The 23,536-nt window shown below is 41.0% G+C and overlaps 4 protein-coding genes across 9 annotated transcripts; all 4 read right to left on the reverse strand.

The window, feature by feature from the left end:
- Positions 1–437: 437 nt before the first annotated feature.
- Positions 438–1,880, reverse strand: LOC108922190 (cytochrome c oxidase assembly factor 4 homolog, mitochondrial-like). 3 transcript variants are annotated; one of them, XM_029251424.1, is made up of 2 exons: positions 1,767–1,880; positions 438–890 (listed from the first exon to the last, which is right to left on the reverse strand). In XM_029251424.1, the coding sequence occupies exon 2, from the start codon at positions 860–862 to the stop codon at positions 614–616; it is 249 nt and encodes an 82-aa protein (XP_029107257.1). In that variant the 5' UTR covers positions 863–890; positions 1,767–1,880; the 3' UTR covers positions 438–613. The 3 variants fall into 3 exon arrangements, with proteins under 3 accessions (XP_029107257.1, XP_029107256.1, XP_029107255.1); XM_029251423.1 differs by having other exon boundaries at positions 438–893; positions 1,767–1,877; XM_029251422.1 differs by having other exon boundaries at positions 438–907; positions 1,767–1,876.
- A 5,467-nt stretch (positions 1,881–7,347) lies between these two features.
- Positions 7,348–8,307, reverse strand: LOC114910396 (olfactory receptor 51M1-like). Its single transcript, XM_029250882.1, has one exon. It carries the CDS (start codon positions 8,305–8,307, stop codon positions 7,348–7,350), a length of 960 nt encoding a protein of 319 aa, XP_029106715.1.
- A 3,446-nt stretch (positions 8,308–11,753) lies between these two features.
- Positions 11,754–12,707, reverse strand: LOC114910397 (olfactory receptor 2AT4-like). Its single transcript, XM_029250883.1, has one exon. The coding sequence runs from the start codon at positions 12,705–12,707 to the stop codon at positions 11,754–11,756; it is 954 nt and encodes a 317-aa protein (XP_029106716.1).
- A 5,168-nt stretch (positions 12,708–17,875) lies between these two features.
- LOC114910437 (cytochrome c oxidase assembly factor 4 homolog, mitochondrial-like) lies at positions 17,876–19,798 on the reverse strand. 4 transcript variants are annotated; one of them, XM_029251429.1, is made up of 2 exons: positions 19,776–19,798; positions 17,876–18,325 (listed from the first exon to the last, which is right to left on the reverse strand). In XM_029251429.1, exon 2 carries the CDS (start codon positions 18,292–18,294, stop codon positions 18,046–18,048), a length of 249 nt encoding a protein of 82 aa, XP_029107262.1. In that variant the 5' UTR covers positions 18,295–18,325; positions 19,776–19,798; the 3' UTR covers positions 17,876–18,045. The 4 variants fall into 4 exon arrangements, with proteins under 4 accessions (XP_029107262.1, XP_029107261.1, XP_029107260.1 ...); XM_029251428.1 differs by lacking the exon at positions 19,776–19,798 and adding an exon at positions 19,193–19,305 and having other exon boundaries at positions 17,876–18,322; XM_029251427.1 differs by lacking the exon at positions 19,776–19,798 and adding an exon at positions 19,193–19,302.
- Between the last annotated feature and the right edge of the window lie 3,738 nt (positions 19,799–23,536).

Raw genomic sequence — 23,536 nt, forward strand, 5'->3', positions numbered from 1 at the left:
AAAGTGTGTCAATATTTTATTACACTTAACTTTTTGTTCCGGTTCTGTTACAACAATGAACTTGAGTCTGGCATTCAGATGTCTGCATGTGTCTGTATGCGAAAATTAAAAACGAGTTTCTGTAAACTGTGTTCCCTTTGTCTAATTTCAATAACTTTGACTTTGTACTTGCACTTGCAACTGTAAAGGACATTTACATATACTGATTAAGGTTAAGTTTGTGAACATGCAACCCTTGTCTTTATATGGGTATCTAGTGGAGCTGCTGCTAGCTTCACCATATCTTCATTGATTAATCATGTGAGTGTGCAGGATATACAAATGTTTTGGTTCTTTTGTACATTTTAGCTATATATACACACTGTTTCCCTGTGTCTGAAAACATTGCAAACTGATCCTGAATCTTAAAAAAGCAGACTTGCAACAAATGAGGATGGTATCACTGTGGCCAATTTATTCAAAAAAACTAATCTTAACAAGGTTTTCTTTATGTAATACAATTTTACATAAAGACAGAAGATGTATGGTTATGAACAAGGAAAAAAAAATCAAAACGCAACACTTTCTAAACCACTGTCAAAGGTGACAGCAGCAGCAAGCTCATCATTCACTGCTAGGACATCTCTCCTACTCTCTGCTTCAACAGTTGCTCCTTCCTAGCATTCTGGAAGGCAGCCATACAGTCTTTGAAGCTCTGCACCTGTTCCTGGCACCTACGCCAGTCCTGATGTTCCGCCATGCACTCCTGTACAGCATAGTGCTGTCCAGCACATCCTGTTCGCCCCACGATCCGGTCCACCAAGTCCTCTTCCTCTTCATCCTTGGGTCGACTACGGTTATGAGGTGAGGGTGGAGCAGCCATTCAACAGGCCTCAAAATGACCGGTCTGCCTGCTGAGATGAAATTCCTCTAAGGTGTCAGCCAGAGAAGACACTGGTGTTACACTATCACATGACCATCAGGACAGTACTAATAAACCCTCCCCTCCCACCTGACACTCAGTTATGTTATTTTCTTCTGTAACAAATGCCCTTTACCATTTGCATTTTTTTAACAAATGAAAGAGCAAGAAAAGATGTAGTACATGACTGCTACTAGTAGCTACAAAGCTGAGGTTTCAAATAAACAAGCTGCAGTTCAATAATTAATTAGGAAACAACCCACAGTTCCAGGATCCTCAAGCAGAGTAGTACAAAACGTCAAAAGTGTTGAAATAAAGCAGCCTCAAAGCGAAAAGAAGAAAGTGTGATGTCAATTTGATGAAGACGTTGATAAAGTGCAGGAGGCAACCTTGAGGGGGAACATTTATAAGAGGCTTCGGACAACGACAATCATGGTTATTAGTTTGGGGGCAGCACAGATTGAACACAGATGACTCAGAGTGTAAAGCAGGTATTAAAGACATAATCATAATAATAATAATAACAACAACAACAACAACCATACTCTGTTAATCCCTGTGGGGAAATTCAGGGCTGCCACTGCAACAGCACTACTATTAAACAAACAAACATATTTTTGAGTTTGGGACACGACGGAACAAGAGCACCTGGAAACCCACAAAACATGGTGAATCAATGTAACTCCACAAAAAGTGCGGATCAAACTCATCATGATGATCATGTCCACCCATTATGTCATGACATCAGTTCCAAGTGAAGACACGCGCACGACCTCGTACCAAATCATAGCTTTAAGATTGGTTTTATCTTACAAGAAAATGATGCAATAATATATTTTCCTAAAGCTACACAAAAACAACTTACATCCGGTGAAATCGATATAAATACTTCGTAGTTAGCCTTCCTTGTACAGTTCTGACTGCACACAACTTTCCGGAAGAGAGAGGAAGTGTGCAACAAAGAAATACGTCCCCCTTCTCCTGCTCTCCACCGACAATGGGATCACCTCCTGACTTACATTTATTTATTTAGCAGACGCTTTTCTCCAAAACGACTTCCAATGAACTCTAGTCACTAGTGTTATCAGCCCACACACCTTATTTCACCAAGGTGATTTACACTGCTAGATACACTACTTACACTGGGTCACTCATCCAGTGGAACACACTCTCTCTCTTTCTGTGTCACTATGGGTGAACATGAACAGCACGTCTTTGGACTGTTGGATGAAACTGGAGCAACCGGAGAACATGCAGACTCCACACAGACTGAGCAGGGGATCGAACCAATGTCCTCTCGCACCACCCCGTGTCACCGACTTCCACTTTTTTTCACCATTTTACCGGCTAACTTTCCCGCTCTAGTTCTATAACAGTGAATACATATGCAGTTTAATACCTATAAAGAACAAAAGTATTTTACGAGCAAAGTGCGAACATACTGTATAACACAACAATGGCGCGCCAAGCAGCGGCGGGTCAATGGGAGCAATATACGAGTCGTCCACTAGAGGGAAGCACTGTGCGACTATCTCACACTTTCCCCACTCAGTTCCCATTCCCAAGTTGTGAATCGACGCTGTAAGGTGCTGCCCCATCTCTCCTGTCCAAAAGCGGCTTTAAAGAAACGTAACTTCATTCGGCCACATCCCGCGTGCGTATTTTTAAGATCTGATAAGCGCTTTTTTGGCGCAGTGGGGTGAACCGGGTCCTGCTCTCTGGTGGGTCTGGGGTTCGAGTCCCGCTTGGGGTGCCTAGTTGCGGCGGACTGGCGTCCCGTCCCGGGTGTGTCCCCTCCCCCTCCGGCCTTACGCCCTGTGTTGCCGGGTAGGCTCCGGTTCCCCGCGACCCCGTATGGGACAAGCGGTCCAGAAAATCGTGTTTGTTATCATGGTTATCAAATTAATTCGCATGTCATATTTTCAAACGTAACCACTACTACTGAAATTGTATATGTCTAAACATTTTTTACATAATAAAACTAAATCAAATTTAACGTGTGTCAAATAAAATGATTACCGTAAAAGTATATAACAGTCTGGAATATTAACAGAATATATAAGAGCGTGGAGTAAACTGATGGCTGTCTCTCATGTTTTCTACATGATACAAAGTGTCGTCCGCGTTTTTCCTCACAAAACTTAGGAGACAGCGCCGTCTAGCGCACGTACGATAGAATGAACAAGAAATGCCCAACAGGTTGATTTTTTTATTATTTTTTTTAATGATCAGACTGAAAACATACTAACTGGTAAAAGTTATGTACACTTTTGGGGACTCTGTCATAAAACTACAAAATACAACAAATACTTTAACTGATGGCATTCTGTGTAAAAAAATTTAAAATATATATGAAATTTTCATTAAAAGAACTAAAACATGTACAGTACTAGAGGGAATGGAACACTGGTACAGAGCTCTGTTTTTGCTGATGTCTGTTCAGATGCATACCATTGTGGCTATAATCTTCCAGGTCAATCTCATTTACAGCTGACAAAGAAGCTTTCATGAATAAAATCCGAATTTGCAAAAAACAAAGTTACTTTATACACAGGAAAAATGATGAACACGCAAATTATAAAACTAAGGTCACAGGAGGAAGATGAGCACTGTAGCACTCAACAGATAAAGTCAGAATCCAAAGACACAAGAGTGAGAATAAATCTGAACTTGTTTTAAAAAACAATTACAAGCAATTAAAGTTGAATAAGTTTTGCCAGTTTGAAATTTAGCTCCTTGTTTAGCCTCAGTCTGACAGATTTTCTGTTAATGTGTTAAATTACCACCTCCATACAAATCAAGTGTGAAGTGAATACAACTGAGAGATATGTTACCAAAATTCTTTTCTCTTCATTTCATCCATTTTTCATCACATACATAAAAATGTGTATAAAAGAAACCATAAATTATTTGTTTTGTTATAAATAGTAAAAGCTCAGACTGTTACAGGTAAAATATTTATTTAACATTGCAATCACATACTTAGGTCTCAGTCACAAATGACTTTCTGTAGCTGTATAGTTCTTTGATACATGAATTAAATCAATTTTCATTTCACTTCATGGGGTAAAAATTTGTGAAATCAGTGAAACCCATAAGTGTAGACAATGTGTTAAGAAACACAATCTTGTTGTTCCTTCAAAGTTTCCTAAATACATTGCCCAGCACTTTAACAAAGCGTAGCAACCACCTGTGTGTTTTTTATGGCAAGGGAGGAACAGAAGGGGGTTGCCAGTACTATCTTCTGTGGTTGCCAGTACTATCTTCTGTATGTTGGGGGAGGCACATGTAGGGAGAAACACGGAACCGCCCCGCACTCCGTGCAGGAGTCGAACCCCATACCTGCCAAGCAGCAAGATACCGGTCAAACCCGCCGCACCATCACATCCCCGCAGTTACCTTGTACCACTAATATAAACAATTACAGCACACACACAAAGAACAAACTGTCCCAAACAAAGCCTTTTTCTAAAAAAAAGAAAAAAAAAAAGTCTATTTTTTTCTAATGTGACATGACTTAATAACATTGTGAGAAAATGATTTCTTGCAAATGCATAAAAATGTCAATCGTAACCCTGCATCCCACTGCCACAATGTTCCGGCCACCTTGTCCTGCCGATACCTAAGAAAGTCTTGTCATAATTAGAATCGTGAAGACACTGATGTGCACAGCAGAATGCCCAGACTGTTCCTAAAATCCCCTCCAATATGATCACTGTGTTAATGGAGTCCTGGTGGACAAGGAAATGCATGGTGTTCATAAGCAAATCTGTCATAAGCAAGAATGTAAATGGAACAAAGCTATGGAGCACACGCACACACACACACACTTTCTGAACCACGTGTCCCATACAGGGTCGCAGGGAACTGGAGCCTACCCGGCAACACAGGGCACAGGGCCGGGGACACACCCAGGACGGGACGCCAGTCCGTTGCAAGGCATCCCAAGTGGGACTTGAACCCCAGACCCACTGGAGAGCGGGACCCGGTCCAACCCACTGCGCCACCGCACCCCCCTCCTTATGGAGCAAAGAGGAGTCATAAAAATACATCTCCATTAAACACTAGTTGAATGGGACAAAATAGTTCTTGAAGGCGAATGTCTCATTCGTCATTCATGCTTTAAAGGTGGTGCACAAAAACCCCATGTACCCTTCATAAAACGAGAACGTGTCTCAGTCCAAATGAAAACACTGAACTCAGCTGCTGACCATTTTCTACTCAGATATTGCCCTGACCTGTGTTTTTGTGAAGAAATATATTTTCTCCAGAACTGTTCAGGGACTTCATTAAAATCGTAAATATGTTCAACATCAAAGTGATTTTTAAAGTATGGACAAAGAGGCAGGAGGGAAAGGGTGACGGGGGACAAGGGACACACGACCTCCCTTTACTCTCACCTAGTGATGTAACTAAAACCAACAATATTCTTAATTTTCATTTATAAAATTAGATTTTGGAAATGTTGGCAATGTTTTACTAGCTTCTGTACAACACAGCCACAAGTACACCAGTTTGTTTCTCAAATTTTACAAGAGTACTTTCATTTCAAAGGGAGGGGTGCAGTGGCGCAGTGGCGCAGTGGGTTGGACCAGGTCCTGCTCTCTAGTGGGTCTGGGGTTCGAGTCCTGCTTGGGGTGCCTTGCGACGGACTGGAGTCCCGTCCTGGATGTGTCCCCTCCTCCTCTGACCTTACGCCCTGTGTTGCCGGGTAGGCTCCGAGACCCCCTGTGGGACAAGCGGTTCCGAAAATGTGTGTGTACTTTCATTTCATAGTGAGTGCTTTGCATTTTTAATCATTTTTATCATAGTCGTTGTCTCCAAGGATTCTCAATAAAAAAATATCAAATGTTTGTCACAGTTACTTGCATAAAGATTCATTTTAATTATTACATTACATTACAATATATAAAAAATGTTTAAGACATTTGTTTAGATTTCAGTGCACACCCTTTTTTAACAAACCATTGTAACAGTCTCTAAAGAAAGAAAGAAAAACACGTGACAATAAGTCCAGCAGGAGCAAGGAATGAGCTGAATGTACTTCAATGTAACGAGATTCTCAGTTGCACTGATGCTCAGCTGCTGTGAATGACACCGTCACCACAAGCAGTGGCCCCATTTAAGGTGTACATTCTGACTGCATAGTAAGGTAAACCTTTCTAGTCTAACCTGAACATGACGACTAGAAGAAAAGTATAGATTTCAATTTCCTCATAATTAACCTTTCTACCTAATCTCCTGTCCAAAGTAAATAGCCATCAGCATTTAATGACCATTTTATACCCAGAGGCCTTTGTCTCCCTTTCCTTCATCCAGGGGCATAACAACTAATCAATTACTAGGTGCATAAAATGATCAAAAGAACTCAAAGGTGTAACACAGATATTGTGGGGTTACTTCAGACTTGCTTCATCCAGTCTGTTTTTAGGGTTAGCCGTTTAGCCCTGTTTGACGCACCGCACTCAGTGACGGCAGCAGCCCACACAGCACCGCTGCGATATAATGTTGCTTTTTTGGTCGCGGGACTCTTATTTTGAATGTCTGCACGTGTGGCATTTGACAGGTAACGCAAGGACATGGAGGGAAAAAATGGACCCAAAAGGGGTGAATCATTATACATCAGACTGCAGGAAAAAAAAAAAAAACACTGAAGATGTTGACTACAGAAAATAAAACACAAAACCATTTAAGAAGAAAAGAAAGCATTAAGTTTCTGTGGATTTCATTTCAATGTTGCAACACACGTTTAAGTGAACAAAAGGGACTCGAACCCTTTATGACCACTTTCTTTAATGCTCACTGTTATACTCACAGAACAGTGAGAGAGGTGAAACATGGCATGCAGTGCTTTCATCACAAACTTGTCTTACCAGGCAGCTAATAGCATAGTGGTTACAGCTGCTTCTTTTGGACCAGGTTCCAATTTCACATCCAGCTGTAGTGGCCTTGAGCAAGCTACTTACCCTGAAATTGCAACTAATAATTGCATTTACATTTATTCATTTTGCCAACGCTTTTCTCCAGTTGTGACTTGCACTGTCATTTCCAGTTTCCACTGCAGGGTAACTTTCACTGCAGCATTTCAGGGAAGATACCTTGATCAGGGTAGTAGAGTAAGAGGTGGGATTTGAACCCACAGTAAGTAACTCTGGCCACTACGCTGCCGGCTGCCAGGCAATAGCCTATGCACGGAATGAACGGTCGTCGGTTTCGCGTTATAACTCATATCCGCACATTAAAATGTGCTACGCTTTACAGTCACACGTACAGAATGTCTACAGTCTACAGTCACAGAATGTTAAAGATTAAGAGTAATTAAACGACTAATAATTAAAAAAAACACCCTGTAATCGCGAAGAAGATGTCTACCTAAAATTTCAAAACGAAACACAGCACACACAGTGAATAGAGACAAGTCAGCAGGGCCCCCCAAAAAGGTACATTTATCGTGGGTTTGTTTTCCTCATACCCAGATACTTCTTAATAATTTCCAGAATCTCTTCCGTCTTTAGGGAGTAAATGATGGGATTGAGCAGTGGGGGGATGGAGGCGGACAGGGACGTGTTGATGATCCTCGTGTCCGTGTCAATGTTCACGTTGATCCATGCAACAATGTAAGTCACGAAGAAGGGCACGAAGAAAAGAACAACCAGAATCAAGTGTGAGGTGCATGTTTTAAACGCTTTCCACCTGCTCTCCGAAGAGGCTATATTCAAAATGGCATAAATTATACATACGTACGTCAGCGCGATGAAGCCGAAAGGAGCAAAGAACAACGCAACTGTGGTAAAACTGGCCATAAACCAGTTGGGAGAGTAATCCCCACAGGCTATCTTGAAAACGGGGCCGTGATCACAGAAGAAGCTGTTGACGATGGTCGATTTGCAGTACGGCAAGGGGGGTATCAACGCAACCACGACCACCTCTATGATGAGCGGAATCGACCAGGAAACCATTATGACCAACATCATTTTACGGTTTGTATTTATAGTATGGCTCCTTAGCGGGAAACATATCGCAATAAGCCTGTCATATGCCAGGACGCAGAGACAGAAGGCCTCCATGGAAGCAAAGAAATCAACAAAGAACATCTGAGCCAAGCAGGCATTGAAATAGATGAATTTTGAGTCGAAGAGGTACATGTTGACGGCTTTGGGGATGAGAGCCGAGCTCAAACTCACATCGACCACAGCCAGGCTGAAGACCGCCATGTATTTGGGTGTGTGTAGGACCTCTGAAAACCAAATGATAACCATCAAAGTGAGATTGGCCGCGAGTGTAAAAACGTAGATGACTGCTAGAAATATGAAGTAGTATTCACTGTTCTTCAGCGCGTAGAATCCTCTGATGTAGAATCCAACTGGACGAGTGAAGTTGCTCAGGTCTTGGGTTGTGGTCTCCATATGGGCCCCAGGTTCCTGCTTCACTTTCGTCCGCCTAAAATCGATGTCAGGTAGATAAAAATGTATCTAAAGGGTTTTCAGAGAGACTGGTTTAACAACACAGATACATACCAATCTGAGGAGGGGAAATCATTGCAGGATGTAAATTCCTGGTTGTGCTGTAACTTTGAGCTTCAGTGCCTGAATTTTTATTTTTATAGCGGGTCACCCAAGTCTGTAACTCCAGCTCTCACTGGAGATTCAATTACTAGTCCTGATCAGCCAATAAACTGACTGGTAAACTAATGGTGATGGCTAATTACATGTTAAAACTTTCCCTGAGGGTGTAATTACTTCGAAAAGTGGTGTGCATGCAAAGCAAAAGTCAGTGCATGTTGTCCTGTACAAGTAAATAACTCATAGCAGCAGAAAAGCATTTGTACCCACAAAAATTTAAACAAACCTAGGAGAGTGAAATTGTTGAACTCTGGTGTACCGGGGGGGGGGGGGTGCGGTGGCACAGTGGGTTGGACCGGGTCCTCCTCTCTGGTGGGTCTGGGGTTCGGGTCCCGCTTGGGGTGCCTTGCGGCGGACTGGCGTCCCGTCCTTGGTGTGTCCCCTCCTCCTCCGGCCTTATGCCCTGAGTTGCCGGGTAGGCTCCGGTTCCCTGCGACCCCGTATGGGACAAGCGGTTCCGAAAATATATGTGTGCACGTGTGTGTGTGGTGTACCTGGTCTGTTAGAGGAATTAAGTCTTTTGGAAGTGGGACATGATCAATACACTGTTCAAATGAAGTAGGATGGCCACAACATGTCATGCAAAAATCAAAGTAGGCAGCTGAAGATATTTCCATTTAAATCATTAGGAATAAACCTGCCTGCTCTATAAGTTGTGAATGTACTTAATGGATCCAGTGCAGATGATGTGGTCAATGCTGATGTAGCTAGGCTGGTAATGATTTATGCTACATTCATTGTTAATAACCATTTTAAAAATATGGCAATTCTCCAAAAATGAATGGCTAAAATAATGGAGAGTAGACAGATGATTTGGGCTTTGAATACCTAATGTGAAAATGACATACTGAAATGAAAATAAAAAAAGACACTGAATGGAATCTGAAAACAAACTCAAGACAGTTCATGTAAAGTCATTCCCATCATGTAAATCATGGGTGTTAATTATACAGAACACATATATGTACCGATGGAATGCAGGTATTAGTAACTGGACCATGTCAGGTGGAGCATTTTAGATAATGATGCAGAGGTGCAGAAGAATTGGCTTAAACTGACGACTTCTGGGTTTCTTCTTATGGTTTAATTTTCTTATAGACACACAAATTCATCATAAATCCACTCATCAGCTTGGCAACCTTCAGCAATAAATGACACACTGTCAATTTGGGTGCATTCCATGCTTTCCAGTTGCTATGGTTTAAGAAACCTGGTGATCATTTTGTATTGTAAGAATGATCTATTTTACCTTCTTCTGTGTCACTTAATGCAAGTGATTCGTTGTACTGTTTTTATTACTGTTTGTGAGAACCCACATGCATGTCCTTCCGCATCAAATACGTTCCCCAGCACATGCTAGTGAAAAATAATGAACGCAGCCATGAAGGAACTGTATGTGACACTGCTCAATACATCTGTTTCCGTGACTGCGAGCAAAAACCAGGATGAGGCTTGTAAGACTGAAGAACACGCCTCTAGAGGTCCTTCTTTTTACCTAAATGAGAACACTAATACCTCCTGTATCTGCTTCCACAACCCTAATCAGTGGCTAATTGAAATGGACATGGAAGAAGTAAACAAACCAGCACAAAAAGAACATTTTGCCTGATGTTCTGTTATTATTTCATTTATGTTGCCCACATTGGCTCAAGGTGACCTGTTCTGCCGTGTGATTCCCAAAGTCAGCATTTTAGGGCAATAGGAACTTTACCTTCTTTACTTACAAAAAGCTCTGCTAAGTAAAGATAAAATTGGCAACTTGAAGCCTGGCTTATATTTTATATCAGTTACTGGAGTCCTGGACATGAAAAAATGACCTTGTGTGGTCATTTAATCTTTTATACAGAATAATCTACCCTGGAGACTCATTAATACTGGGAACACAATGCATCCAAAAAAATCCGCTCATCCTCAGGCTATTGGAAATCAAAGCAAGGCCCAGACCTAAGGCTTGTCTGCTGATTTAAAATTCAACCCAGCACATTTTGCAAAGTATGAAATTGTACATTGCTGTTATTATTAATTAGTACATGTTGAAACAGACGGTTGTGGAAGCATAGCTGTTGTAACAGCTTTAATATATCAATTCTCATCTTATACAGCTGTATCTTTCACTGGAGTAACTCAGGACATGAACCTATAGTACAACTTTTCACCTTCCTTAAAAACTATACAACACATTAATTAAGCAACTTGCTGACCAGGCACCCAACACCATATATGTGAACAAAAGCAAATTACTAGATATGTAAATAATAATTGAAAGTTTTCTCCCTTCTTATTCTTTAGTAACCACTGTGGGTAATTCTTCATCCTTTGGTATAGTTTAGTCAGGTTTGTGCCTGGCCCTCCAGAACGTTCTCATCAGCAAAAAGAATAATCATAGCATAACATTACCACTTTGTGCTTATAAAATGAATAAGTAGGACAGTTTGGTTTTGCTGCATGGAAGCAATCATAGTGAAGGGCGTTCTCTCACACTGTAGTGTCACTGGGCCCATGTGGCCCAATTGCAGAACAGTGGTAATTAATCTACGTCCTGGGGACCAGGCTTGTTTTGTCCTCATCCATTGCTAAATTGCCTCGTCTAATGGGGCTTTTAATTCGACTTTCGTCCTAATTAGATGTCTATGGAAGTTTTTTCAAGTGTATAGTACTTAATGGCTGTAAAAGAGTTGCGCGAGTGCAGGTAGATAGCCATAGTGTTATACAGCAATTAATGAAGGGGAACTGTTAGAAATGTTTTCTAACCCAACTGTGTTGTGATAACTGATGCTACTTATAAAAGTAGTTATATACATTTTAAAAGGGTTTTTGTGATATTTTACATACATAAGTGTCAATTCTGGGAATCGACAACCTATACATTTATACTTTTGAAAGTAACAGTAGTTAGATCTTCAGTATATCAATGAATTTATCTTTCAAAGGAATTTTCAGGAACAAATTATATTTGTTACATGAGGGGTTTCTGGACAGATAATATTTACCACAGCAATCTGGGGAAGTATCATTCTCAGCAATTCCATTAACAACAATGTCTCTGTTGCCTGCCTGGTATTTACGTGATATTTTATAGCTAGTTTATCCCTGCATTTCCATAATTTTTAAATGTATTGATCTTCATAATTACAATTCAGTTTCACTTTATGCTTAATTCAGGGTCTATTACATTCTGCAAAATGTTCCAGATATTCAATCTATAAAGTATTCAACTAATCCAAAATATTTCACCAAAGTGGTTTGATTGAATGTTTTCTGAGAAACTTTCTGATTTGCTCCAATACCTCCTCTGTCTTAAGTGTGTAAATAATGGGGTTAAGAAGAGGGGGTAGCACAGCTGACAAAGATGTGTTCAAGATTCGAGTGTTACCGTCAATCTTGGTATATATCCACGTAATGGTGTAAGTTACTAGAAAGGGTGTAAAAAATATCGCCACCAAAATTAAGTGCACAGAGCAGGTTTTGAAAGTTTTCCATCTTCCATCTAAAGATGTGATTCGGGAGACAGCAAGAATGATGAAAACATATGACATCAGGATGAAGCCTAGCGGCACATAAATTACAGCAAATAAAAAGAAAACTGTTATTTTCCAGTTTGGACTGTTGTCACTGCAAGCAATCTGAAAAATTGGGCCATGGTCACAAAAGTAGCTCATCACTGTGGGAACTGGCTTGCAAAATGACAGGTGAGTGATCAACACTAATGCAGCTACAAGAATTGCAAAGGCCAGGACCCAGCTGAAAACTATGATGCCAAACATGCGTGTGTTGGTGATGATCGTGCTGCTCTGTAGGGGGAAGCAAATGGAGACCAACCTCTCAAAAGCCATGATGACCAGTGAGTAGGATTCTGTTATATAAAAAAAGTGAACAAAGAACATTTGAGTCAGGCACAAGTCATACGTCACAAACCTTGAGTCAAAAAGAAACTGGCTGACACATTTAGGGATGAGAGCGGTGATGTGGCTCACATCCACAATGGACAAGCTGAACACCACCATGTACTTCGGGGTGTGAAGAGCTTCAGACTGCCATATGACCATTATCAAGAAAATATTCCCCAGAAGAGTTCCAATATAAACAAAAGCCAGGAAAATAAAATAATACTTAGAGTCTGGCAAAGACTGAAGCCCCATGATGAAAAAACCAACTGGCCGGCTAAATGTTGCGTTCAGCTCCATTTTTCTGGGGTTATTTAATGCTGGCGGTTTCCTTCTTTATTTCTCTTCAGTCAGATTCATTCAAAGTTCATTTTAAAGTTGCAGAGGAAGGATAAAGCAGAAACCTCATTAATATGTTTCAGTTAGAAATTTATTTTTTATTCATTTTAGAAGTATAAATTGCTCTTTTTGGTGCCCATCTCTGTAGTAACTATTGTAGAATACCAGGAATGCAGGGCACAGCAATGTTAATTCTAGCTCGAAGTAATAAAATTTCCACTCAACAGAAGCTCCTTTATATGTACCTACCACCAGAAGAAATCAAGAGACAAAGCTAGTTTTTCTGTCCCCCTTGCCCCAGTGAACACATGGGGAGATTAGCCCTCCCTTGACAGTCACACTCAGTTACATTGTTGCCTCATATATAACACATCACTAATTTATTTTTTTGTGGAATTCACAAAGACATCAAAGAATATTATTTAATTGAGGGTTTTTCCCAGCAACTCCAAAGGTAAGAGTCGCAACAATTCTGAAAATACATTGAAGACATATTTAAGACATCTTATATAAGAAGCAGATGGCATAGGAAAGCATAATCCACATACCATAAGTAGGAGAAACCCAATTACCTTGCTCAATGACAGGTCCAAGACTTCAAGTTCACTTTAAGTGTAAATTGAAAGCACAACAACCCAATCATCAACCAACCTAATTCTTCCAGCTGCTAAAATTGTTTTAGGAGATGGCAAATTAGGTCTTTTGCAAAATGAAAGTTTGTACCAACTTCCTGTAACACTGATTTTGCAACAATGCAAATACACTCGGTCCTTTAAATAATGGGGCTCAAACAACCAAGAGCTGCTACAACAGCTTACAGAAAAATTTACCTTCTTTCCATACTTCAGGCTGTTTTCCTATGCATCAACATTTTTGCCTGTTATGCAGCTGTTTCACTTCCACAGTGCCTACATCATCCTATGCAACAGCATCAGCACAGGTATCAGACATTTTTATGCAGGGATACACTTGGTTGAGTTTTTTCCCTTAGTGGTGTTAGTCTAGCTAATTTCTGGCCAAACCTAAGTTACTCTGTAAATGATGACTGCTCTTATAATTAAACCTCAATTTTACAATCAAATAGAAATCTTCTAAGATTGAGCATTTGTTAGCAACACTGCAGATCCTATCTCAGAAAGCACGCAGACACTATGCTAGAGTGACATCTGTTGCAATTTTCCCCGGTATTGCACATATGTCCCACGTTCCACGTCTCCCTCCTCAAGCCGTGCTTCATGTCCCTCTTTCAGGCTCCACAGATCACATGTACGCATACCGATTAAACTTCTGATTGTGAGCACTAAACCCTTGTCTTTATTTGACTGTCATACTACTTGTCATGCCAGAACAAGGGATGCCGAAGCGAAGGTGAGTGGGACCCAATCGCGGGTTCTGTTTAATGAGCAACAAATCCAAAGCACAAGACAAAAGAAGTAGTCGGGGACAGGTGTGGGTCAGGTGATGTGCGTTCGGGGTTTCGAGGACAGACAAGGAGCATAGTCAAGGAAACGAAACAAGGTCAGAAGCCAGGACAGCAGGATGTAGAATAGATGGGAATCACTGGAGAGACTAAAGTCGCGGTTGCTCATGAGAGGTTCAGCATTCAGGTGTGGACTCCTGGTCCTCTTAAACCTTGCCGCCTTAATGAGGAGCAAGTGCGGGCAGGGTGCATGTGACACTACTAGAGCTGTTGTTACCTTTACCAGATTTTCCTTGGTCAATCATGTGAGTGTCACACAGGTAAGTTGGGACACAAGAGGATGGACCCAGGTGTGGAATCATGTATTGGGGATATCGAAGAGGAGAGGCAAATCCTGCAGTCGGGGGCAGGCGATGGTCGAAACTTGAGGAGCGAAAATCTTACCATAGATGATCTGGACACATAGTTGAAGGAACAAAGCGAAGGCCGTTGTCGTGGGAGACAGGATAAGGAAACGGGCAGAGGATCGAGGATGATAGACTCGGGGAGCAGGTCAGGTAGGCAAATGAATGGTTTGGGAGAACAAAGAAGAACAAAGAGCAGAGAGATCTCATTGACCAAGCGTTCATGACCAGGGCGCGCCGCTAGTTAACTGTGAACAGTACCTGTGTCCTACCAGCTATGGTTGAAACAGGCAACATCGCTTCTATAAGACCAGTCTTTCATCTCTCCTCCCCTTCCCCGCATTATATGTGGTTCCCTAGAATGTTTGGTCAAAACCCTACTGGACTCTATTCAGTTGCAACCACTGTTCTTTGGACTACGATATGGATAACAGCTCGGACCCACGCCCGCAACAACAATCCCTACCTTTTCTGTCTTCTCCTCTTCTCCAAAACTACATCCCATATCTTCCCTTGCTTTAGTCCTCACAAACCGCTGTCACTACACAGTACCTGTTGTATAAAGAACTCAGTAACAATACATAGAACCACTAACCATACTCTGGGTTACTTGTTGCAGAACAAGTAATGTCGCTACTTAGGACTTACTGTATATTTCTGAATCAATATTAAACACCTGACCAAGGCACTCAATCTGAATTGCTTTCGTGAAAGTATGCACTGTATAAATGCATAAAAATGTTTTGTAACTTGTCGTAAATAGAAATATGTGCAACTGGAACACACACACTGTCTGAAACCACTTGTTGCAAGCGGGGTTGCAGCGAACTGGAGCCTAACCCGGCAATACAGAATGCAGGGCTGGAGGGGGAGGAGACACACCCAGGACAGGACACCAGTCTGTTGCAAGGTGCCCCAAGCAGGATTCGAACCGCAGACCCTTCAGAAAGCGGAACCCGGCCAAGCCCGCTTCATCACTGCGTCACCACACCCCCTTGCAACTGGAACAAAATTGCATGATAATACCAGTGTGGTTTTACTGAATTGCCCATGGTTTGTGAATGTAAACGTGTGCTTGCATGGCTACCATGCAATGGACTGGCATCCTGTCTAAGGTGTACCCAACTTAGCTTTCTTACTGTCTCTCAGATCACATCTGTAGAGGAAAGGTGGAAAACGTTCAGAACCTGCTCCGTGCACTTCATTTTGGTGGCAATATTTTTCATACCCTTTCTAGTGACTTATACCATATCATGGACATATACCAAGGTGGATGGTAACATTTGAATCTTGAACACATCTTTGTCAGCGGTGCTACCACCCCTTCTCAACCCTATTATTTACGTGTTAAAGACAGACGAGGTGATGGAGCAAATCAGAAAGTTTTTCAGAAAGCATTTAGTCAAACCTCTCTGGTGAGATATTTTGAAATAGCTGGAATACTTAATAAAACAAATATCTGGAACATTTTGTAAAATGTAACTGACCTTTAACTAAGCATTAACTAATCTTAAAATGTATTTATATTTAGCAATATATCTGAAAACTATAAAAACAAAAATATTACCAAAATGTAAAAATAACTCTTCAAGTGGTTTTTATTGTCATTCCTCTATATAGCTTGTATACAGTGGAACTTGTACAACCACTTCAACAACTGCAGCAGGCAAGCAAGGCATTGCTGTTAGTAGCATTCTTCCCCAGATTGTTGTGGCAAATGTTATCTTAAGTTTTCCCCTACTTTACAAGCTGAAATACCTTGTAATGCAAAGTACAGGTATTAAATGAAACTCCTTGTAAAGTCTTCATCTTGGAAGTTATTAACCCTAACTACTATACTAACATTTTAACACTGGGCAATTCCGCAGTTGCATCTGTGTCTAGATTGGACACATTGCCAGATTGCTTTGATAAATACCTCCCTTGGAAATAGAACAGTAGCACTACTTGTAAAGGAAAATAGAAAAACAATTAAGCATGCTGAAACAAGACTGCCAATAAAGACAACAGGTTAGAGCAGAAAATATTAGCTGTGGATTTATAATCAAATGTAACCCTGGATAAACAAATATCACAGCTGTCTCTGTAAATATCTAGCTGCAGAAATGAGTAAACTGTAAATGCTGCTATGTGTCAAAACTTCTGGTTTGGAACTTCAGCTGTAATAGTCTGATTTTCCTTCTTGTTTAACACTACACTTAAAATAGCATAAGAAATCATCTCTTATTCTTATCTGTTCTTATTCGTATTCTTGATCTGTTTCAAGATTTCTTCCTGTGCGTGTAGAACTATGAATCTTACAACGTATGTATACTTAAATTTTATGAAAACATCCGGTGTTATGGGATTGGTATGTCTGTGTGTGTTAGAAGTACACAAAAATATAGTAAGTTTGATGAAATTACACTCAATAGTACTTTAGTCACTCACTCAGATTAACTGCTTGACCATGACAGGATCGCAGAGGTCCGGAGCCTGTCTGACAATAACTGGGCACCGAGTTAAGATGGTCCACCATGGACAGGACACCAGTCCATCGCAGGGTAGCCACACAGACACAACTAAAGGCAATTTTAGAGTAACCAATTAATTTGAAATTCCACATCTTTTTGACTGTGGGAAGAAGCTGGAACACCCATAGAAAACCCATCCAGGCACAGGGAAACCATGCAAACTCAATATAGACAGAACTGGGTTCAAACCTATACCCAGGCACTGTGAGGCAAGTCTTTTGTGCTAGAATGGTAAAACAATTAAGTACTATTTAAAAACTCATATGTATTTCACAAGAATCCGCCTGAAACTGAAATGAAAAAAGCCTTACATTCTCATCAAGTAAATTGTCAGGGTGTTCAGTACAAAGTGTGTCAATATTTTATTACACTTAACTTTTTGTTCCGGTTCTGTTACAACAATGAACTTGAGTCTGGCATTCAGATGTCTGCATGTGTCTGTATGCGAAAATTAAAAACGAGTTTCTGTAAACTGTGTTCCCTTTGTCTAATTTCAATAACTTTGACTTTGTACTTGCACTTGTAACTGTAAAGGACATTTACATATACTGATTAAGGTTAAGTTTGTGAACATGCAACCCTTGTCTTTATATGGGTATCTAGTGGAGCTGCTGCTAGCTTCACCATATCTTCATTGATTAATCATGTGAGTGTGCAGGATATACAAATGTTTTGGTTCTTTTGTACATTTTAGCTATATATACACACACTGTTTCCCTGTGTCTGAAAACATTGCAAACTGATCCTGAATCTTAAAAAAGCAGACTTGCAACAAATGAGGATGGTATCACTGTGGCCAATTTATTCAAAAAAAACTAATCTTAACAAGGTTTTCTTTATGTAATACAATTTTACATAAAGACAGAAGATGTATGGTTATGAAAAAGGAAAAAAAAATCAAAACGCAACACTTTCTAAACCACTGTCAAAGGTGACAGCAGCAGCAAGCTCATCATTCACTGCTAGGACATCTCTCCTACTCTCTGCTTCAACAGTTGCTCCTTCCTAGCATTCTGGAAGGCAGCCATACAGTCTTTGAAGCTCTGCACCTGTTCCTGGCACCTACGCCAGTCCTGATGTTCCGCCATGCACTCCTGTACAGCATAGTGCTGTCCAGCACATCCTGTTCGCCCCACGATCCGGTCCACCAAGTCCTCTTCCTCTTCATCCTTGGGTCGACTACGGTTATGAGGTGAGGGTGGAGCAGCCATTCAACAGGCCTCAAAATGACCGGTCTGCCTGCTGAGATGAAATTCCTCTAAGGTGTCAGCCAGAGAAGACACTGGTGTTACACTATCACATGACCATCAGGACAGTACTAATAAACCCTCCCCTCCCACCTGACACTCAGTTATGTTATTTTCTTCTGTAACAAATGCCCTTTACCATTTGCATTTTTTTAACAAATGAAAGAGCAAGAAAAGATGTAGTACATGACTGCTACTAGTAGCTACAAAGCTGAGGTTTCAAATAAACAAGCTGCAGTTCAATAATTAATTAGGAAACAACCCACAGTTCCAGGATCCTCAAGCAGAGTAGTACAAAACGTCAAAAGTGTTGAAATAAAGCAGCCTCAAAGCGAAAAGAAGAAAGTGTGATGTCAATTTGATGAAGACGTTGATAAAGTGCAGGAGGCAACCTTGAGGGGGAGCATTTATAAGAGGCTTCAGACAACGACAATCATGGTTATTAGTTTGGGGGCAGCACAGATTGAACACAGATGACTCAGAGTGTAAAGCAGGTATTAAAGACATAATAATAATAATAATAATAATAATAATAACAACAACAACCATACTCTGTTAATCCCTGTGGGGAAATTCAGGGCTGCCACTGCAACAGCACTACTATTAAACAAACAAACATATTTTTGAGTTTGGGACACGACGGAACAAGAGCACCTGGAAACCCACAAAACATGGTGAATCAATGTAACTCCACAAAAAGTGCGGATCAAACTCATCATGTCCACCCATTATGTCATGACATCAGTTCCAAGTGAAGACACGCGCACGACCTCGTACCAAATCATAGCTTTAAGATTGGTTTTATCTTACAAGAAAATGATGCAATAATATATTTTCCTAAAGCTACACAAAAACAACTTACATCCGGTGAAATCGATATAAATACTTCGTAGTTAGCCTTCCTTGTACAGTTCTGACTGCACACAACTTTCCGGAAGAGAGAGGAAGTGTGCAACAAAGAAATACGTCCCCCTTCTCCTGCTCTCCACCGACAATGGGATCACCTCCTGACTTACATTTATTTATTTAGCAGACGCTTTTCTCCAAAACGACTTCCAATGAACTCTAGTCACTAGTGTTATCAGCCCACACACCTTATTTCACCAAGGTGATTTACACTGCTAGATACACTACTTACACTGGGTCACTCATCCAGTGGAACACACACACACACACACACTCTCTCTCTTTCTGTGTCACTATGGGTGAACATGAACAGCACGTCTTTGGACTGTTGGACGAAACTGGAGCAACCGGAGAACATGCAGACTCCACACAGACTGAGCAGGGGAATGTCCTCTCGCACCACCCCGTGTCACCGACTTCCACTTTTTTTCACCATTTTACCGGCTAACTTTCCCGCTCTAGTTCTATAACAGTGAATACATATGCAGTTTAATACCTATAAAGAACAAAAGTATTTTACGAGCAAAGTGCGAACATACTGTATAACACAACAATGGCGCGCCAAGCAGCGGCGGGTCAATGGGAGCAATATACGAGTCGTCCACTAGAGGGAAGCACTGTGCGACTATCTCACACTTTCCCCACTCAGTTCCCATTCCCAAGTTGTGAATCGACGCTGTAAGGTGCTGCCCCATCTCTCCTGTCCAAAAGCGGCTTTAAAGAAACGTAACTTCATTCGGCCACATCCCGCGTGCGTATTTTTAAGATCTGATAAGCGCTTTTTTGGCGCAGTGGGGTGAACCGGGTCCTGCTCTCTGGTGGGTCTGGGGTTCGAGTCCCGCTTGGGGTGCCTAGTTGCGGCGGACTGGCGTCCCGTCCCGGGTGTGTCCCCCCTCCCCCTCCGGCCTTACGCCCTGTGTTGCCGGGTAGGCTCCGGTTCCCCGCGACCCCGTATGGGACAAGCGGTCCAGAAAATCGTGTTTGTTATCATGGTTATCAAATTAATTCGCATGTCATATTTTCAAACGTAACCACTACTACTGAAATTGTATATGTCTAAACATTTTTTACATAATAAAACTAAATCAAATTTAACGTGTGTCAAATAAAATGATTACCGTAAAAGTATATAACAGTCTGGAATATTAACAGAATATATAAGAGCGTGGAGTAAACTGATGGCTGTCTCTCATGTTTTCTACATGATACAAAGTGTCGTCCGCGTTTTTCCTCACAAAACTTAGGAGACAGCGCCGTCTAGCGCACGTACGATAGAATGAACAAGAAATGCCCAACAGGTTGATTTTTTTATTATTTTTTTTAATGATCAGACTGAAAACATACTAACTGGTAAAAGTTATGTACACTTTTGGGGACTCTGTCATAAAACTACAAAATACAACAAATACTTTAACTGACAGCGTTCTGTGTAAAAAAATTTAAAATATATATGAAATTTTCATTAAAAGAACTAAAACATGTACAGTACTAGAGGGAATGGAACACTGGTACAGAGCTCTGTTTTTGCTGATGTCTGTTCAGATGCATACCATTGTGGCTATAATCTTCCAGGTCAATCTCATTTACAGCTGACAAAGAAGCTTTCATGAATAAAATCCGAATTTGCAAAAAACAAAGTTACTTTATACACAGGAAAAATGATGAACACGCAAATTATAAAACTAAGGTCACAGGAGGAAGATGAGCACTGTAGCACTCAAGAGATAAAGTCAGAATCCAAAGACACAAGAGTGAGAATAAATCTGAACTTGTTTTAAAAAACAATTACAAGCAATTAAAGTTGAATAAGTTTTGCCAGTTTGAAATTTAGCTCCTTGTTTAGCCTCAGTCTGACAGATTTTCTGTTAATGTGTTAAATTACCACCTCCATACAAATCAAGTGTGAAGTGAATACAACTGAGAGATATGTTACCAAAATTCTTTTCTCTTCATTTCATCCATTTTTCATCACATACATAAAAATGTGTATAAAAGAAACCATAAATTATTTGTTTTGTTATAAATAGTAAAAGCTCAGACTGTTACAGGTAAAATATTTATTTAACATTGCAATCACATACTTAGGTCTCAGTCACAAATGACTTTCTGTAGCTGTATAGTTCTTTGATACATGAATTAAATCAATTTTCATTTCACTTCATGGGGTAAAAATTTGTGAAATCAGTGAAACCCATAAGTGTAGACAATGTGTTAAGAAACACAATCTTGTTGTTCCTTCAAAGTTTCCTAAATACATTGCCCAGCACTTTAACAAAGCGTAGCAACCACCTGTGTGTTTTTTATGGCAAGGGAGGAACAGAAGGGGGTTGCCAGTACTATCTTCTGTGGTTGCCAGTACTATCTTCTGTATGTTGGGGGAGGCACATGTAGGGAGAAACACGGAACCGCCCCGCACTCCGTGCAGGAGTCGAACCCCATACCTGCCAAGCAGCAAGATACCGGTCAAACCCGCCGCACCATCACATCCCCGCAGTTACCTTGTACCACTAATATAAACAATTACAGCACACACACAAAGAACAAACTGTCCCAAACAAAGCCTTTTTCTAAAAAAAAGAAAAAAAAAAAGTCTATTTTTTTCTAATGTGACATGACTTAATAACATTGTGAGAAAATGATTTCTTGCAAATGCATAAAAATGTCAATCGTAACCCTGCATCCCACTGCCACAATGTTCCGGCCACCTTGTCCTGCCGATACCTAAGAAAGTCTTGTCATAATTAGAATCGTGAAGACACTGATGTGCACAGCAGAATGCCCAGACTGTTCCTAAAATCCCCTCCAATATGATCACTGTGTTAATGGAGTCCTGGTGGACAAGGAAATGCATGGTGTTCATAAGCAAATCTGTCATAAGCAAGAATGTAAATGGAACAAAGCTATGGAGCACACACACACACACACACACACACACTTTCTGAACCACGTGTCCCATCCAGGGTCGCAGGGAACTGGAGCCTACCCAGCAACACAGGGCACAGGGCCGGGGACACACCCAGGACGGGACGCCAGTCTGTTGCAAGGCATCCCAAGTGGGACTTGAACCCCAGACCCACTGGAGAGCGGGACCCGGTCCAACCCACTGCGCCACCGCACCCCCCTCCTTATGGAGCAAAGAGGAGTCATAAAAATACATCTCCATTAAACACTAGTTGAATGGGACAAAATAGTTCTTGAAGGCGAATGTCTCATTCGTCATTCATGCTTTAAAGGTGGTGCACAAAAACCCCATGTACCCTTCATAAAACGAGAACGTGTCTCAGTCCAAATGAAAACACTGAACTCAGCTGCTGACCATTTTCTACTCAGATATTGCCCTGGCCTGTGTTTTTGTGAAGAAATATATTTTCTCCAGAACTGTTCAGGGACTTCATTAAAATCGTAAATATGTTCAACATCAAAGTGATTTTTAAAGTATGGACAAAGAGGCAGGAGGGAAAGGGTGACGGGGGACAAGGGACACACGACCTCCCTTTGCTCTCACCTAGTGATGTAACTAAAACCAACAATATTCTTAATTTTCATTTATAAAATTAGATTTTGGAAATGTTGGCAATGTTTTACTAGCTTCTGTACAACACAGCCACAAGTACATCAGTTTGTTTCTCAAATTTTACAAGAGTACTTTCATTTCAAAGGGAGGGGTGCAGTGGCGCAGTGGCGCAGTGGGTTGGACCAGGTCCTGCTCTCTAGTGGGTCTGGGGTTCGAGTCCTGCTTGGGGTGCCTTGCGACGGACTGGAGTCCCGTCCTGGATGTGTCCCCTCCTCCTCTGACCTTACGCCCTGTGTTGCCGGGTAGGCTCCGAGACCCCCTGTGGGACAAGCGGTTCCGAAAATGTGTGTGTACTTTCATTTCATAGTGAGTGCTTTGCATTTTTAATCATTTTTATCATAGTCGTTGTCTCCAAGGATTCTCAATAAAAAAATATCACATGTTTGTCACAGTTACTTGCATAAAGATTCATTTTAATTATTATATTACATTACAATATATAAAAAATGTTTAAGACATTTGTTTAGATTTCAGTGCACACCCTTTTTTAACAAACCATTGTAACAGTCTCTAAAGAAAGAAAGAAAAACACGTGACAATAAGTCCAGCAGGAGCAAGGAATGAGCTGAATGTACTTCAATGTAACGAGATTCTCAGTTGCACTGATGCTCAGCTGCTGTGAATGACACCATCACCACAAGCAGTGGCCCCATTTAAGGTGTACATTCTGACTGCATAGTAAGGTAAACCTTTCTAGTCTAACCTGAACATGACGACTAGAAGAAA

This window comes from Scleropages formosus, chromosome 4, assembly GCF_900964775.1.
Source record: "Scleropages formosus chromosome 4, fSclFor1.1, whole genome shotgun sequence".
Taxonomy (NCBI): domain Eukaryota; kingdom Metazoa; phylum Chordata; class Actinopteri; order Osteoglossiformes; family Osteoglossidae; genus Scleropages; species Scleropages formosus.

Bases quoted from the DNA above. Each gene is read 5' to 3' on its own strand.
- LOC114910396 (XM_029250882.1), bottom strand. From the start codon at position 8,307: ATGGAGACCACAACCCAAGACCTGAGCAACTTCACTCGTCCAGTTGGA.
- LOC114910397 (XM_029250883.1), bottom strand. From the start codon at position 12,707: ATGGAGCTGAACGCAACATTTAGCCGGCCAGTTGGTTTTTTCATCATG.
- LOC114910437 (XM_029251429.1), bottom strand. From the start codon at position 18,294: ATGGCTGCTCCACCCTCACCTCATAACCGTAGTCGACCCAAGGATGAA.
- LOC108922190 (XM_029251424.1), bottom strand. From the start codon at position 862: ATGGCTGCTCCACCCTCACCTCATAACCGTAGTCGACCCAAGGATGAA.